We start from the raw sequence: 18,749 nt of genomic DNA on the forward strand, positions 1-18,749 counted from the left end.
TTTCAACAGTCCTTTAAGCTTTTAAACTTAAGCTTTGAGCTTTAAAACAGTAACCAATAATATGTAAGAGTTACTAAGTGTTTTTGAGTACCCTAAATGCTTCTTTCAGTTCTGTTAGGCATTGTGATAATAGGATATTAGCTTAAGGTAGTATTGAAAGAGACAAAGCTATTTGCATCAAGGATTTATTAAATTTCCAAAAAAAAAAAACAAATTTAAGCAAGGACGTATTAAAAGTTTAAAACTCTTGAACGATTTTGTTCGAGAGTTTTAATCTTTTTTTAATGATTAATAGATTCATTTCAGCCAATGATTTCTCGTATTTAAGCTCAAAATCTTAAGTTTAAAAGCTTGAATGACTGTAGAAATCCCCTAATAGAGCGCAAATAGAAAATAGAGAGGGTGTCGAGTTATGATAATTTCAAGATGACTAAAAAATAATTATTTGTAAAACCCAATCAAAAATAAGAATAAAGCTCAGACACAGTTATGAATATTATAAGTTGAAAACATTGATACTAAGAAATTTAGAGGAAATAGACCTTAATAAACTTGACTTTCCAAGGCCTATTTTATTAAGTAAGTATGAAGAAGATGCTACTGGCTATCATACATTTTGTTTTGAAGTGGGAAAAATAACCCCAATTTTTACTAGAAATTTAGTGAGCATTTGAAGTAAAAAATCAGGGATTACCTAACTTTTGGCTTCAAATGCTCACTAAATGGCCTCCACCATGAAATTTGCAAAACAAGTATTGGAATTTAATTCGCCGCGTAAAATAAAAAATTGCAAACATTTGCAATTCAGGCTCGAAGACACCCTCTCTAATACAAACCTTAAATTCTTCAAGATCTTTAAACTTGAAACACCCTATTAAAGAAGAATACGTATACTTACAACAGTCAGGAATTACTTCCTTGTATATTATGCACATGTAGAAGTTTCTCTCTCTATTTCTATGGAATTCGCCAATTCTTTATAATCCAAGTATTATAAGAGTCCTTCTCCATATTTTATTAAGTGAATATCGAAATATATTTATGCGTATGTATGATAGAGAGTGCTTTAATTTTCTTTCTCCAAAAGCTAACAGCTTTATACAAGTTATGTATAAATAATGGTTCCCTTTTTATCATACAGAAAAGTAAAGGTAAAGGGTACCTGAGCTGGTGGCGAGCGTACACCACTTTACAGAATAACTAAATATAATAGAAATACAAACGCGGGGGGGGGGGGGGGGGGGGGGGGGGGAATAAAATGGACAGATAAATTGGTATACTTTTGATGGCAGTAATAATGACCACTGTGTACGTGCAATGATAATGTTGGCCATAACATCCTTTCTTTTAGAGCACTTTGTGTAAAGCATTTTTGTATAATCGGGTGATGAATGTAAATTGTATCTGGTATATCGGAATCCAATGGAAGACTCTCTCTTTCTCTCTCTTTATCTTTAACCAAACCATTACGCATTATTTATTATTCTAACCACTGTAACAGAAATAAAAGAACACAAACTAATTACTATCTGAAACCTCTTGCTTAATTCTACAGGTTAGGAATTTTGAACACTGTTACTTAAAACCTTTTTTTTTCTCTATAAAAAAATCTAAAAAGATTGAACAAAACACTTGAAATTCATTTTTGATTCGTTCAAAAAAAATTGGATAACTTTTTGAACATTAAACTTTCTATCCGTGTGCATTTTTTATAGAGCTGATTGTAATTAAAGAAAGATAAATTATATATAATGATAGTAAAAGAAATGTGTTTCTTTAGAACATTTTCTTACTATTCAAGTATATATACGAATATACGAATATACGAATATACGAATATAACAATATAACAATCGCTTCTTGGCTATTTCAACATGAAGAACAGAAAAAACAATAGAAACTTAGGATATTTATAAAAAGGGAAGAAATCTTAATTATAATAGGGTGTTTCAGCAGTTTTAGATGTTTAGATTTTACTTTTGCGATGGTTTAATTTGTTAAATGATTGGCTCTTACTAATCTAAATTTGAGATATTTTCAATCTATAAACAACTAAGGACTACCCTTAGTTGTTTATAGAATGCAAATTTAGATTCTCCGATTTTGCCTATGAATATTTCATAAGAAAATAAAATTAAGAGCAAAAGGAAATACGAAAGCTTTCTACAGCTTTATTTTCATATCAATTATCATTGGCTCACGTATTGAGTTACCGCAAAAGTAAAATCTAAACATCTAAAACTGCTGAAACACCCTAATATCTTTCCGTTTTGTGTATTACAGACTTTCCTGGTTAAAGACAGAAGGGCTTTGTCACTATTATTATTATTTTCTATTTCAAAACTAGGTGAAAAATTAGGCTTCGTACCTGATCGTCTTTGCTCCGAAACACATGGCATGGACTCCTTTAGAATATGTTCTATACACCTTTAACACTAATAGGTTATTTGTTAACCGTTTTTATTATTATTATTATTTCGGACTTCTTCCAGGTTGGTTAAGAATATTCTGTACTTTAATATATACTTATATATATACTCTTATTATCAGTATTATTAAACGGGTGCAATCAGATTATCAATTGGGACACTGTAGAAGGTTAATTGCCCTGAGAGGATATTGTTTAATGGGTTCCCGTAAGTAGTCCTTGCTGTTGTCCCTTTTTTTTAATAGTCTTTTATAAGCGCGGAAAGATTGTCCCGAGATAATATACATATACGTAAATTTATATATATGACAGCGAAAAAGACTGGGCTTTACTTCTTGGTCGCAAAAAAAAAGATGTTTTTTTTTTATTTGTATGTATATTTTCTTGTGTTACAAATCCTGTTGTGCGTACAGTAAAGTACAGTACAGTACAGTGCAGTGCAGTGCAGTGCAGTACTATAATATAGTATAGTACAATATAGTACAATACAGTACAGTGAAATGTAATCTAATGAAGTGGAGTGGAGTGGAGTGGTGTGGTATGCGATAGAATGGAATGGAATGGAGTGTAGTTTTGTTTAGTGTGAACTCTCCGGTACCGGTTTCGGGTAACTCACAGGCTACAGTGTAAGCGAATTGATTATGGACGGTGTCTATAATCAAATGGCTTGAGTGGTACCGTACACAGACATACGGTAACATTACTATTAGTATAAGGAAAGCAGGGGTACCGAGACCGGCGGCATCTGGACGAATAGAATCGAGACCATATTTTCTCAATGTTTGAATGCAGAAAAAAGGCTCCATTTGTATATATATTTATATATGAAGGGTGTTCCTTTCTTGGGGAGGGATTTCAAACTGCTTCTGAGGCTATAAATACTTGGAATCCGGTTTTTTATATATATATTTTATATAGACCGGAAGGCCATCAAAAAACGAACCAACCAACCAACCAGAGAAGAATACAGCCGAAATGAGCTTTTTCATCCCCTTTGTTATACTTCTCTACCTACTTAATACTTATAGTATACAGATCAAGTAATATATGTATTTATATACATACAAAACGATTTTTCATAATACACTCTTATGAAAATAAGGATTTAAATTCGAATAATATAAAATAAAGTATACAGAATAATAATAAGAATACAGTGCTTCCACTCTCATTTTACCAAATCTTTTAAAATCCTGCCCATTTTTTTTTTGAAAAAAAAAAAGAGAAACCTTACGGACAGCCTGGCAGGACAGTCTGGACAGCCTTAACGCTAATTTTAGGGAGACGGCATTTTCTGGTGGGGGAAGGGGCGATATTTTTATTCTACCGGACCAAATATTTTTACTCTACTACTAAATAAAATTTATTCTACCGGACCACAAATCGTGGCGTTTTTTCCGGCATGGAATAATTCTATCTGGTTCCTAAGGATCCATTCTTATTATAATGATTAATACTAGCCAGAGTACAAAATATTCATAAATATTTTCTATTCTGCTTTTGAGATGCTCTTCACAACCTCAGACCTTACAGCTTGACATTCCACCAGACCACTCCCTCAAACCATTCCCAAAACAACTTTGGAGCTATATGTTACGCAAGGTCTTTTTGGAGTACTTGATCTCTAAAATGTCATCATAGTGTGTCCATTTTTTTGTATTATTTCTTGTGTTCTTTATTTTGCAATATTTTTATTAAAACAAAACAACAATACACTACAACTACCTTATTGAAATTGTTCTTGGAGAAGAATGAGTCAAAGAATTTATACAAGCATTGCCCAATGCTTGCCCTTAGATTTTCTAACCGACAAATGACTCAAAAGAGCAAACAGATTCATTTAAAAGACAATGAAATAGAAGTAGAAAAATAAAATAACACATTAACATAGCTATTATTCTCATGAAAAGTAACATTGTAACTATGACTGTTTAGTATGCTGTATATGGTACGTTATTTCCCGTTTTACTTTCTGTCGAAGGTGTATTTTCACCTTCTACACGTACAAGATTTTCTAGCATTTCGGAAATTGTGTGTTACATAATTACTATATATATCATGAAGCTTTGTGTACGGCTTGAGGGGAGTGATTTGGTGGAACGTCAAGTTGTAAGGTCTGAGGTCGTGAAGTGAAGTGACACATAGGGTACTTGTAAGAGGCAATGTAACTGATTACGGTACTATTGCGAGGAGAGACGTTCAAGTTGGATAGCCTTTACGTCCGGGTTACTAGCTAGCACAGGTTTTATATCCTTAATGCAGGCGCGGTAACAAGGGACAGTAAAATTTAAGAGGATATGTTCTCGAGACAATAGATGTGCACTCCAATAATTAGAATGAGTCAAATAATATTTAGTTGACTAGGCGCATAAGAGTTAGCTGTCAAAATAATAAAATTGGAAAAGTGTTTTTGAAGTAAAAAGAGACACTTTATTCATCTTCATTAAACTTCCTCTGATATGGCCTCCTCTGCCTCTTCCTCTCGCTCCTCTCCTCTACACTTCGTTCTCCTTTCTTCTCCAAATTCATTCTCCGAGGAGAGGCAGCCGCCAACCACCACGCACACCGTCTCGGAAGAGCACCTTTAATTAATAGACCTAAAAGTAGAAGATGGCTCGAAGAAGTAGTATGTACCACGCTTTAACTAAAATCACTTAATAAAATATTGCAGTCTATAAAGTAGTTTTTAACCCAGCTCAATAGAAATTTGTGTTTGGTGCTTATACTCTTTAATATATACAATTCTTCTTTCACATACTAGGAACGAATTTGTAATATGTCGAAAGAGAAACTCGATATAATAAGAAATATGAGTACCAAACACAGCTTGTTAATTTCAGGAGAGATACTATTGGGCTTTCAAGGCTTTGTTATTGTCTTTTGCTTGCTACTTTATACTACTTTATATATTGTTTCATCTTGCAATATGATTCTTATATACTTTAATAAAATCAAAACACATTATGTAATAAAAGCATAAAAAGTAAACTTTGCTATTTACAATATATATATATATATCTTTCAGTTCAACGAGACTTACACTGAGAAGCAAGTAAAATATAATATAAGCTAGTCTCAGGACGGCATTATAGTAAAAGTGTGGTACATACTACTTCTTCAAGCCATCTTCCACTTTTGGGCCTATTAATTAAATAATTCTTTTTTTTAATTGACCTGTTTTTGGAAGTGTACTACAGCTTGTTGTTAGATAATTTCTATATAAGTTCCGGAAACTATTGAATTGTACCTATTAATTAATTATTCTTTTGGGACAATCAATAAAGTTTTTGCTGTAGAAGACCATTTGCAAAAAGAGTGGATGGGGATTACTTACCAGCTGGTACTGTCTGACTCTGGGAATATAAGTTGGCGAAAGAAAGAGAAAGGCATGATACGCGTAAGAAGGCCAATAAATAGTAAGATATCAAACAAGATTGCGTCACACTCTAATGACAACAACTCCCTATGATCTTCTGTATAATTGGTTATTGATATAGTGCATATGTGACTAATTATTATATATTTATTATCAAGTTTAAATTCAGGACGCAAACTGCTATTAATTGAATATACAGGATTTGTTTTTCGTATGAGACAGTATTTTATTATTAAGTTGCCCAAATACAGGCCGTATCCATTAAAACAATGAGAGCTAGGTGCCTGGAGAGAGAGATAAACACAAAGTGTGGGGACAAAGTAGTAAAGCTAATGCACGCAATAATAACCGTATATCTCCCGTCCTATTATCCTGACGTCAACTCTATTGAGAGATTTTGGGAAGTCTTAAAAGATAGAGTTATAAAAAGTCAATTGAAAGACACAGCGACTCTCATTTCAATGTAGGTAGTAAAAGATGATTATGTTTATTTATAATATTCAGTTAAGTATTCTTCCTAAACGTTTAAATAAGGAGTCCTTATAGTTTAATTTTATCAGAAGCTGGTAAAGCTATGTATAAAAAGTGGTGAATTTGTTTTCTAAAAGCTGAACAAATTAATTTCAATATTTGACCAAACCAACCTTTTTACTCAGGGCAATTTGACCTCAAACATGTGTGCAATTTTTTTCAAGAAAAATGGGCAGGATTTTAAAAGATTTGGTAAAATGAGAGTGGAAGCACTGTATTCTTATTATTATTCTGTATACTTTATTTTATATTATTCGAATTTAAATCCTTATTTTCATAAGAGTGTATTATGAAAAATCGTTTTGTATGTATATAAATACATATATTACTTGATCTGTATACTATAAGTATTAAGTAGGTAGAGAAGTATAACAAAGGGGATGAAAAAGCTCATTTCGGCTGTATTCTTCTCTGGTTGGTTGGTTGGTTCGTTTTTTGATGGCCTTCCGGTCTATATAAAATATATATATAAAAAACCGGATTCCAAGTATTTATAGCCTCAGAAGCAGTTTGAAATCCCTCCCCAAGAAAGGAACACCCTTCATATATAAATATATATACAAATGGAGCCTTTTTTCTGCATTCAAACATTGAGAAAATATGGTCTCGATTCTATTCGTCCAGATGCCGCCGGTCTCGGTACCCCTGCTTTCCTTATACTAATAGTAATGTTACCGTATGTCTGTGTACGGTACCACTCAAGCCATTTGATTATAGACACCGTCCATAATCAATTCGCTTACACTGTAGCCTGTGAGTTACCCGAAACCGGTACCGGAGAGTTCACACTAAACAAAACTACACTCCATTCCATTCCATTCTATCGCACACCACACCACTCCACTCCACTCCACTTCATTAGATTACATTTCACTGTACTGTATTGTACTATATTGTACTATACTATATTATAGTACTGCACTGCACTGCACTGCACTGTACTGTACTGTACTGTACTTTACTGTACGCACAACAGGATTTGTAACACAAGAAAATATACATACAAATAAAAAAAAAACATCTTTTTTTTTGCGACCAAGAAGTAAAGCCCAGTCTTTTTCGCTGTCATATATATAAATTTACGTATATGTATATTATCTCGGGACAATCTTTCCGCGCTTATAAAAGACTATTAAAAAAAAGGGACAACAGCAAGGACTACTTACGGGAACCCATTAAACAATATCCTCTCAGGGCAATTAACCTTCTACAGTGTCCCAATTGATAATCTGATTGCACCCGTTTAATAATACTGATAATAAGAGTATATATATAAGTATATATTAAAGTACAGAATATTCTTAACCAACCTGGAAGAAGTCCGAAATAATAATAATAATAAAAACGGTTAACAAATAACCTATTAGTGTTAAAGGTGTATAGAACATATTCTAAAGGAGTCCATGCCATGTGTTTCGGAGCAAAGACGATCAGGTACGAAGCCTAATTTTTCACCTAGTTTTGAAATAGAAAATAATAATAATATAATATACTATGGCCGAAAAACTGCAACTAGAGATCAAATAAGTCAATTTTATTTATTTATTAATGCTATTTCTATTGCTATTAATGATGGTGATGGTGATGGCAATGGTGATGCTGATATAGTTTTTCTTTAGCTGTCATTTGTCTTTCTTTCTCATAGAAAATAATATAGCTTTCATTAATGAAATTAAGTTTGATAAGCGTCAATAGATTTCAAAGTTAAGCCCCTTGATTTTATTTGATTTTATTTTATTTTATAGTGTTATGTTGTGTTTTGTATAGTTACTCATTGTAATGTGTATAGATGTATGTATTATCATGTCATTTTCTCTTGCAAGTGTTTTGATAACCATAAGCCTAAACTAGATAATAATAATAATAATAAAAATAAAAATACACACCTGCTTTTGGATGTTGTAACTGTTAATCTGTACCACAAGGCTATTTTCATTACAAGCTAATATTAGTTGCCCTGGCCAAGCTCACCGTTGGTCTTTCTCCTTTTCGATCACAAATATATTCCTCTTGCTTTTTCGTTTTCCATTCTTCTTCTTCTTTTTTTTTTATATATATCTTATATATATATATAAGCTTATTCGTATGCCTCTTGCAATATTCAATAATCAATAATATATATCATCACCGCCACCACCGCCACCGCCACCACCACCATCGTTACCCGTTACCCGTTACCTTTACCGCCACCGTCATAATCACGTTCAAATAATATATATATATTTAAAGAGATATAAATCTATTACTTTTTCCGATTTTTTCCCCTACTTACTCAATGAGCCTTTCAAAACGAGAAGGTAGTCCTTTTTAATTATAATGATCTACTCAATCATTCCTAATTCCTAATCACATCTCCATAGACATTGACCCAAGTACCTGTGCAGAAAAGGGTAATGAGTTTACAGTCTGTTCACCACTAAACACTGATATCTGGTATAACGGATCAACCTATAATTTTGTGTGGAATTACAAGTGAGTATATATATATATATGTTAATTATTCATTAAATTAATGAATATATTATAACGATTATATATAAAAAAATAAATAAAACTAAATGGGAATTATTACTGCAATTACTGAATATTTTATTTTATTTTATACAACAACAACAAAAAATAGCCAGCCTTTTTATGTTCCATCGGTAAGATTAATCAAACCATAATTCATATATCTACGCAATAAGCAAAAACGTATAACTAATTCTTGCACAACTAATTATGGGTCTTTTTTTTTTTATTATAGAAATCTATATCTCTTTATCTATATTACAAGTACAATTTCGCCTACACACAGATCAAAGAATGGACCTATATGGACACTTCTGATGGAGAAATGAGCTCTCTAGTAGACGACACATGGTTTCCAGACCAACTTCCTGCTGGTTCAGGAAACCGTACCTGGACCTACTTTGGCTACCTGCTTCCTGCAGATATGAACGCAACAAAAGAACTCATAACACCCAGTAGCACATATCCCAGACCATTCAATTTCTCTGTTGTTCGTGAGTAAATGTTGCCCTTAATTCTACCCTTTTTGCTTGTTTGTTCTAATCCTTCATTCTTTAAAACAGAGTTTTCACTTCCACTCGAAGCAGGTGCTTCGGCTTCTACTGCAGTAAAAGCAATACCCACAAACACAAACCCCAATCCAACAGATACCAATAATAACAGTAATGATAGTAGTACCAATGATAGTAACAACAGTGGGACAGCATTACCAACTTGGGCTATTGTTGTTATTTCAATTGTTGGTGCTGCTGTGCTAGCTGGTGTCGGTGTAGCCATCTGGGCAATATTGATTTCACATCGTCGCAAACGAACGAACAAACTTTCACCAACAGCAGCAGCATCGACAATGGCAGGTCAACCTAGAGGAGGGTTAGGAGGGGGCATAGGAGGAGGGATGTCTGAAAAAAAGCTCTGCCGGGATAGCAGCAGTGGCCAGAACAGTGCTGAATACGAAAAACGAGGACTCCAGGGATGTGACATTGCTTCGATATACTCTAATACACCAATCATGGCCATGGCCACAGGGTCCGGAAGACTACTAGCCAGCCAGCCGAACTCCACAACCGAACTCGCATCTTCTATCAACACCGCCATTTCCTCTCCAAGACCTCTCGACCCAATTCATGCTGTCTCTATATCTTCTCCTCCTTTTGGACCTTACCACCCTAATTCAACTGCCTACACAATGCCGCCGCCACCACCTCGCTCACCCAGTACCGCCACGACTTCCACCTCTACAACAACAACTAATAACAATAATACCAACACTAATTCAGTACTCTCGTCAACGGACGCAGCCATGCTCGCAGATACCTTCCGCAATGCACTTTATAGACCCGAGTGGTCAGCAGACGGAGACGAGGACGAAGAACTAAAAAGACGGAAATTAGGAGAGTCGTTACTCCAACGTCAATTAGCAGAAGATGGCACGTCCGTTAAACACACGGAGAGAAGACCAACTAAGATAAGAACCGTAGCCGAAATAGAAAGCAGAGCTATCCTTGAGAATATCCAGCCCCAAAGTGCGAACATTTAAAAATACAAAAGACGAAGAAGAAATAGGAATAGGAACGAACAAACGAATGGTTTTGTTTTTTTTTTGTTCCTTGACTCGATTCAATTTTGACATCTGTATCATTAACCCATACTCCTTTCCTCATTTACTCCTTTCCATTTACATTAATGTGCACGTACACAATTACAACATCATCCCCTTTATAAACCACTTCACTTATACACAAGCATTCCCTCTCTCTCTCTCTCTCTGTCTCTCTTTTTTTTCCATTTCTTTATTTATTTTTTTATATACGCGCAGGTTAGTTATAAAGATGTAGAATATAATATAATAAAATAAAAAAGGGGCACACACACATATAATAAAAAAGTATTATTTGTCTCTATATACACGATTTCCTCTATTGTTCTCTTATTCGTTAATAGGTAGACAAATTAGCTATATGAATTGTCATTATAATGATTTCAAAAAAAGGAAAAGTCCTTATTTACCATTTCAGACCCTATTTTTTTCATATTTTTTTTTTACTCTGATGACAAACGAAAACTGTTTGGAGAATAAAGCCTTACGATAGGTTCGATTCGTGCAAATTAGGCAGCTCTGTTTTTTTTTTTTAAAAAAATAAAATAAAAAATTGTGGGTTCTGTGTAATACTGGTTCGTACTCCCACAATTTTTCTTGCCTTGTTAAACACCAATTATATTTTAGATTCTGTGATTGTTTTTAGAAGAAGAGGAAGAAGAAGAATAAGAAGAAGAAAGTTATATGCGATCTTATTACTAAATGTATATATCCTTTTAATAAACCATACAACAAATAGATACACACGGGCACATAGTGTATACTCCAATTTTTGTCCTCTATAGATACTAATAATAAATACATAAATAAATAAATAGCTTGGCAATGTACAAGAGCATTGTTCAAACAAAATCAAACAAATTCTCCTTAAAGCTTGATTATATAAATATACACACAATTATGCATTTAATAATGTATTTTGCAGTGCGTTGGTTTGCGTGCTGAGCCATACAATACACAATATGTTACATATTACTCTGAAACGGACATGTTTTTGTATCTATTGTTGTACTGGTCAATTTTGATATTTTATTCTTTAGTGTGTTTTTGGAAATTACAGTTTCTACTTAAGATTGAGACAAATTGGGAAATGTTTTAGACGAATCAAAATGTAATTTCAAACGATATGCTTATCTTTTGTGGACAGAACGAGAATGAGATTTAGACAAAGAGAAATTAAATTTAAGGCAAAGTAGACATTTATTCAGACATTTTACTTATAATTTGTCTAAATGACTCAAAGAGACAACCTGTTTATGTTACAGTGGTGGGATCGTTGTTGTTGTTACTGTTGTTGCCGCTGCTGACTGCTTCTTGCTTTCTTGCCTTTATCACATTTTTGGAAAGCAGTTGGTCGATGGGATCCTCTCCAAGTTGACAAAGCAATTGTCATCAAATTTTTTTACTGCAGCATTAACATCTCGCTGCCACAGTGGGGGGTACTCAGTCAAGTTGTTCGCACAATTTTTAAATTCATAAATCAATATCATTGGGCTACAATTGTACAAACGACGAACAAATTTTGACCGAAAAACATACGACTCTTTGACCGGCTGAATCATTACTTTTTTATATGTAATATGATAATGTTTTTATCTTTCTCCTTCATAAATTAATATGCTACTTCTTTCTCTCCATATTACATGCCAAAATACAGTACAAAGCAACAAACAATTGATGCCTTAAAGAAATCGCATAAAATTAGTGAATTTATCGTGAAGAAAAAAAAACACTGGTAGATTCTTTATCAGCAAGTACATATGAGCTTATCAAATATATATTCTAGAAGTAATCGAAAAGGAAGTTAATGTAAAGTTGGAGCAGATAGCTGCCGTTAAGGAGCTTGGGCAAACCCTTAAAGCCAATAAATACATACACAAGGTTGACAATGTATTGCCAGATCTTGAGTCAAAGGAAAGAACACTTGGCTTCTTCGGGAGTCTAGGTGCATAAAGGTTTAAAAAAAAAATCAGTTGGTGTGGACAGGCTAAAAGTTCAAAAAAAAAGAGCAAAATTAATTAAAGCTCTCGCCCAATGATATGACTTATGTTTTTGCCCTTTTAGTCTGTCCACCCCAGCCAATTTTATATGATACTTTTATATCATATAAAAAAAACGCGATTTTGAAACACGTTATTCTTTTTTAAGAGCAACAATCTCCGTCTAAATAAATTTTATACGATGTGTCCAAGGTCCCTATTAGAGAAACGTATGTTTCTATATTGGAGATTTCTACATTGCTATAAGAATTTTAGTCCAATAATATTGCTTGCTTAATTTAAAGACTGTACGTAGCATCCGGTCGAGTACCCCATTTAAGAGAAAAAGTGAAAAGCAGTAACAGAATTATACTGGATTCCCCCCTCTCCCCCCCTCCTCACGTTCCGTCAAGAAAGATTTGTGAATGATAAATACACTACCCCAGCTCTACTCAACATTTACTCTAATAAAATAAACTATATACCAGTGTGTGCGTGGATTTGCATTAGTGTATGCATGTTTCTTCTTCTTCTTTTGTTAGCCTTTCTTTTTGTTTTTCATTGCTATAAGGAAAGGCAATACTTTCAGCTTAAAGTCCGGAGTTTGTATTCCAGTCACTGATAGGTTTATATAGACGATTTCCTGACCTTCTTTTCCTTCTATCAACTGAGAGTACCATATGATTTGGATATACTTTATATATATAGAAAGCAACAGTAATAAAAAGCCCTTTTTCTTTTCTCTAAAAGAAAATAATTAAATCCTGAATTTAATACACACAAATATTAAAAAAAAATTAAATAAAACAATATATATATATATAATATGGTAAATATTATTTAAAGAAAGAAAAAGAATGAAAATTTTGTCAAAAAGTCATTCCCTTACCTCAACCTTGAAGCTTATTCACAATCTGCACAAAAGTACAAAGCAAATCAAGTAGACAATTACACAGATGAGCCACCTAGTTATGACCATGCAGTCCAGGCTTCTTTAGAGCCCGAGAATACCGTACATCTAACCGGACGATTCCAAGATACTTCTGTCGATTCATACGCTCGCGCAGAGGTGTTTATTCAGGCCCATCAGAGCATGATTAACCGTTTTCCTACTGAGCTTGCGGCACAGGCAGCCAAGGATGGACTCATTAAACGCATGTCGATTGACCAAGCTCCTCATCAGAATCCCTACTTTTGCCATCCAAACTCTACTCCCCACACTAATCCGGCTTTAAAGGTCGACCTGGATCAAAGTACAGTTCAAGTCTGGCCAAACCAGACCAGACAGAAGATTATCGAGGATTGGGACATCATCATTCAAGGAACTCATCCTTTTCTTTCCTTGTCGGATTACGGCCGGCCACCCCAGAGCACAGGATTCCACTATTTTGAGATCACGGTTCTTGATTGTGCTCCTAACACGGTAATGGCCATTGGTCTGGCAACCAAGCCTTATCCGGTATTCCGGATGCCAGGTTGGAATAAGCACTCAATAGGGTATCATAGTGATGATGGACGTAAGTTCTGTGATGACGCTTCAGGCGGACAAGACTATGGACCCCAGTGGGGGTTTGGTCAGACGGTTGGCTGCAGATACGACCCAGTCCAAGGTAACGTCATGTTCACCTTGAACGGAAACCCACTTGGCACAGCTTTTCAGCTCTTGGAGCGACGCTATTATTACCCGAGCTTTGGCGCAGATGGACCGGTCAAGTTCTTTGTGAACTTTGGATCCCAGAGTTTTGTACATACGCCTGTTGATGGCAACCTTTGGATTGGTTCCATATTGTCTGTTTAGTATATATCTATAGTGTTACTATCAGTGTAAATAAAGGATGGTGTCATCAAGCTTTTATTTTAAGTGTTAAAAAGGATTGGTGGATTAATAAGAGCGTACACTTTCACAAGTCCGATTGCAGAAACATGTTACCTCTTTAGAGATTTTCTTTATACCCATAGACCTTGGAGTAGGCAGGGGTTTGTGTAAACTTGGCGAATATATAAATTTAGATAGAAAAATTTAGACTTTTTCATCCATAGTGGTTTTAACACATAGGGAACTTGAGTGGAGCAGATGTAACTAGTTAGGGGTCTATTATGAGGAAGGACGCTCTAATTGAATAGAGTTTATGACCGGGTTGCTGGCTAGCAAAGATTATGATTCCAATTGGAGGCGTGGTAACGAGGGGCAACAAACTAGTGTTAAGAGGATGCGTTCTCAAGACAATCGATCTGCACTCCGTAATTTGGTTATGTTGCGTCAAATAATATCTATGACTAGGCGTATGGGAATGAGAACCAGCTGTCAAAATAAGAAAAAATGTCTTTAACGAGGTAAAAAGGTTACTTTATTAATCTTCACTAGACTTTCTCTGATAATGGCCTTTTCTGCTAACTTCTCTCCTACTCCTCTATATCCACTTTAGTCTCCTCACTTCGCCTCGTATTTTCTCCGCAATGTGACGGCTACCAACCACCACTCCCACCGTCTCATTTGTCTAAATGAATGTTAACCAAATTTTTTTTACAGTTATTTAACGGGTATCTAAATTTAGCGCTTCAACAAACCATTCGAGCAATAATAATAATAATAACAATGATAATAAATTGGGACTTTAGGTTTAAATAAACCGCTGTGGATATTCTTATAGTTCTTCCATTTTTTTTTGTTGATTTATTGAATCTTTGGAGAGTTGTGTAAAGGCTTAAACAAGCTGTTTCGAAATATTAATAATCTGAAGTAGCAAATGTCAAAAAAGGAGATTTTAGGCTCCAGGAAGACGAAGTACAAGCTTTTATACTAGGTGCTTATGCAAAGTTGCCGAAAAAATAAATAAAAATAAAGAGGGGGCTTTGAGTACTGGGCTTTGTTTAAAATCTAAATAAAGCTTTACCTATAAGAGCCTATTTTGTGGGCTTTAAAAGTCAGATTACGATGAAGTAGGTAATGGACTGGTATACCAAAGAAGAGGAAGAAGAAAGTGCAAGTGATTTGAAAACCTGTAATTCAAACGACAGTAAGATAATATTGTAATAAGGTCTGCTTTATGGTTTTTGATTATATAAAAACAGAAATCTGCCTAATGAATATTTATTACATTTTGAGTACCTTTTTTTTTTCAACAGAGCCAGTATTTTTATTGAATTGTCTGCATGATTAACGAATAAGTGAATAAGAGTAGGTATACAATTTTAAATTATGGATATTAAAGACAATGATCACGACAAAGAATAAGAAGCCTAAAGTTTATTTAGTTTATTCGGCATACTTTTATGTAAAGACATCCCCACCAATTTCTTTTGGCTTTGTTTTATCTAGCTGAGAAGTAAATGATATACTGCATGTATAAGCATAACCATATTTCACATGCGTGTGTATAGATATATTTTGATCATGTCAAAATGGGCCATCCGTACGATTTTGCTAGCATAAATCTAAACGTAAATCTAAATGTAACTGTAACTGTAACTGTAATGCAGGTTCTATAAAAATAAAATTGAAAGGTTTCACGAACAAGTGTCACAATCAGTACAAATGTACAAATGTACAAATGTACAAATGTACAAATGTACAAATGTACAAATGTACACTTGTACGCATATACAAATGTACGTATGTACGTACGTAATATTAGGAAACGCGTAGAAATATTGTTGGCTGGATAGTCATTACAAGGACTTTATTTTGCTCCAAGGAGAGAGTATTCAGTGGTGCACATATCAGGAGCATAGTGCTATACATTGAACAAATTGTTGAAAGATTGATACTGGGATTTTCTTTGTTGTATGGCTAAAACACTATACTGATAGAATGAGAATTTGTGGGTTTCTGAAAAGAATAATGATAAAAATATGATTGAGTTTTAGAAGCAATAGATAAATAGAGAAAACGAAGGCGCATAAAATGATGATATACATTTAAAACTTTATATTACAATAGTTGTAATCTTGCTGCTGTGGAATGTGTTTGACTCACAAGTGGTAATACTAGTGATAGTAATAGTAATATACTTGATTACACAGACTCCAAAAGACGAGTATCATTCTTCAATATTAAACCCACATCAAAACATAACCCTTGAAACTTGCCAACTATTTTGTCTATCTTGCTTGCCTTTATAATTCTTCCGGTTTATTTGACTCCCCCTGATTAGCACCAATTCGATAATAATAATAATAATAATGATAATGCTAGTTATGTAGAATACTAAGATTTTCAAGGTTTATTTGGTGATCTAAAGTATATGCGTGCATGTGCATGTCTATGTGCACTTTAATACAGAAAAATATAATTTATCAGAGAATTGACAATCCCTCCCCCTCTCCCTTTTTTTTTTTGTTTTTTGTTGTTTTTTTTTTGGTTTCTCCCCATTCATTTGTTAGGCTAAATGATTGGACTGATATACACAGATGCGTGTAACCTGGCAACCCATTTTCGCTTGCCCAACAGCCCAAGACGTTTAGAAAACGCCCCTCTTTTTTTTTAATAGTATTTTTTTTTGGGTTTTCAAATAATGCCCTTTTTATATAAATATTTTTTAAATTATGTTATCCACAATTAAATATATGCAAATGTAGGATTACATGTATATGTATATAGATATAGATATAGGTATATTTTATTTACTCACCTAATTATGTCCATAGATCATATAATACATAATCTGTTCATCATATTCCATATGATTTTTTTTCTGTGCTTAGAGTTATGTACTGTAGATTAATTAAGCAAGGTTCTTACATACATATATATAATTGGTGTGAATCAACCATCATCAAGGAAATTATGATGTGTCAAAGGCTAATATTGCTTTATCCAAAAGACTTTATATTTTTTTTGGGTTTTCTGAAAGGCGCCCTAAAGAGAGGCTAATCCCAATGAACAATAAATGGACTGATTTCCGTAAAAAGAGAGCATTCGTGTAACACCCGACAAAACGTAGTCCCGGTAATCCTAAGGATCAAGACCAAATGGCGATAAAGGCTAGGAAAGAGAGCAAGAACGAACAAGGACGAACAAGAGATGGCTCAACAGTTTACTATGGGGATGTGGCACGAATTCGGATGTTTTTCCCCCGTCTTTTTTTTTCTTGTTATTTTTCTGTTGGTGCATATAAACTCAATATAGCAAGGAACACCGATCGAATGTCTTGGCCATCTATCAATCTCGTTATCTTTGTATATAAATACAAGGGCAACTCTGCAAAGTTGGGTATTGTGAATGGCTTGTGATATGGAATTTACCAAAGTAACAGCGATTTATTGCATGTAAATAAGCTATATATATATATATGAAGAGGTACATTAACCAATAGGTTGGTTACGATATTCTACTTTAATTGCTTTAAGAGCAGATCAGTACTGTTACTATGATTATGCAAGCAAGCCTATTTTATTTTATTTAATTTTATTTAATTTTTACACCTCAAATTCTGGGGCTGAAATGATACTAATTGTTGGGTTAGAAAGTAGGCAAATAAACTGTATTGGGTTTATATGGGGATGATAGTAGTTATAGAAGAATCGAGAATATTAGTATTAATGTATAGTGAGATAGTAATGAAAGAAAGAAAGAAAAAATATGTAAATGAATAAATCAAGTAAATTCGATTTTTATATACATTTAATGTATGCTAAATTCTAATGCAACAGAGTCATACTCAGCAATCAACTTTAAAAAAAATAAAATAAAAGAACAGATCTTGCAATTGAATGAATGAATAGCAAGCTTAATTGAATCAAATAGATGCTCTTTAACTTTTGATGTCTTGGCTTGAACTTTATAAGCACAAGCCTCATAATTGATTGAATATATATATATATATATATGTATATGTATAGGTCAATTTATGCTTGGGGTTTCAGAACTGTATAGATATGTATGTGCGTATGTGCGTATGTAGATGTATTGTAGTACAATCCTTAAAAGAGGACTATTCAACAAATGAGTACTTCTTTATTGTGTTTATTTTAAATTCTTTTATATAAAAAGTAGTTCAAGACTCTATGGTACAGAAACAATACATAGACCAAAAGATCCTTAATAATGCAATTGGCCTTTTTTTTTATATATATATTGCTTCTTTCAAATGGTAGTATTAACTGAATTTAAGCTTGTCATTCAACTGTCTTTCTTGTTATTAAAAGGTTAAAATAATCTATTTTATATATCAAAAAAAAAAATATGGATCATTATTTCTAATTGCGACTATTTTTATTTATTTTTTGCTTATTGAAACATTAATAATATATAGATTATATTTAATGAAATTAAATCAATCAATCAATCATGCTAGATACGTCTTTAGTGACCGTTTGATTGGAGAA

General features: G+C 33.6%; 3 protein-coding genes across 3 annotated transcripts; 2 read left to right on the plus strand and 1 right to left on the minus strand.

The window, feature by feature from the left end:
• Nucleotides 1–1,692: 1,692 nt before the first annotated feature.
• On the minus strand, nt 1,693–3,234 carry PHYBLDRAFT_171967 (hypothetical protein; the record flags this gene model as incomplete). Its single annotated transcript, XM_018436701.1, has 6 exons — nt 1,693–1,717; nt 1,794–1,864; nt 2,064–2,169; nt 2,369–2,435; nt 2,840–2,883; nt 3,122–3,234. 6 exons carry the CDS (start codon nt 3,232–3,234, stop codon nt 1,693–1,695), a joined length of 426 nt encoding a protein of 141 aa, XP_018287987.1.
• A 6,881-nt stretch (nt 3,235–10,115) lies between these two features.
• PHYBLDRAFT_159727 (hypothetical protein) lies at nt 10,116–10,722 on the plus strand. Its single transcript, XM_018434046.1, has one exon. The coding sequence runs from the start codon at nt 10,147–10,149 to the stop codon at nt 10,381–10,383; it is 237 nt and encodes a 78-aa protein (XP_018287988.1). The 5' UTR covers nt 10,116–10,146; the 3' UTR covers nt 10,384–10,722.
• A 2,526-nt stretch (nt 10,723–13,248) lies between these two features.
• PHYBLDRAFT_171969 (hypothetical protein) lies at nt 13,249–14,220 on the plus strand (the record flags this gene model as incomplete). The annotated part of the gene is made up of 2 exons (XM_018436702.1): nt 13,249–13,251; nt 13,273–14,220. 2 exons carry the CDS (start codon nt 13,249–13,251, stop codon nt 14,218–14,220), a joined length of 951 nt encoding a protein of 316 aa, XP_018287989.1.
• Nucleotides 14,221–18,749: the final 4,529 nt, after the last annotated feature.

The sequence above is a fragment of the Phycomyces blakesleeanus genome, assembly GCF_001638985.1.
Source record: "Phycomyces blakesleeanus NRRL 1555(-) unplaced genomic scaffold PHYBLscaffold_20, whole genome shotgun sequence".
NCBI classification, from domain to species: Eukaryota; Fungi; Mucoromycota; class Mucoromycetes; order Mucorales; family Phycomycetaceae; genus Phycomyces; species Phycomyces blakesleeanus.

What these genes read in the sequence shown, in the direction of transcription:
- PHYBLDRAFT_159727 (XM_018434046.1), top strand. Translation starts at nt 10,147, where the DNA reads ATGCTCGCAGATACCTTCCGCAATGCACTTTATAGACCCGAGTGGTCA.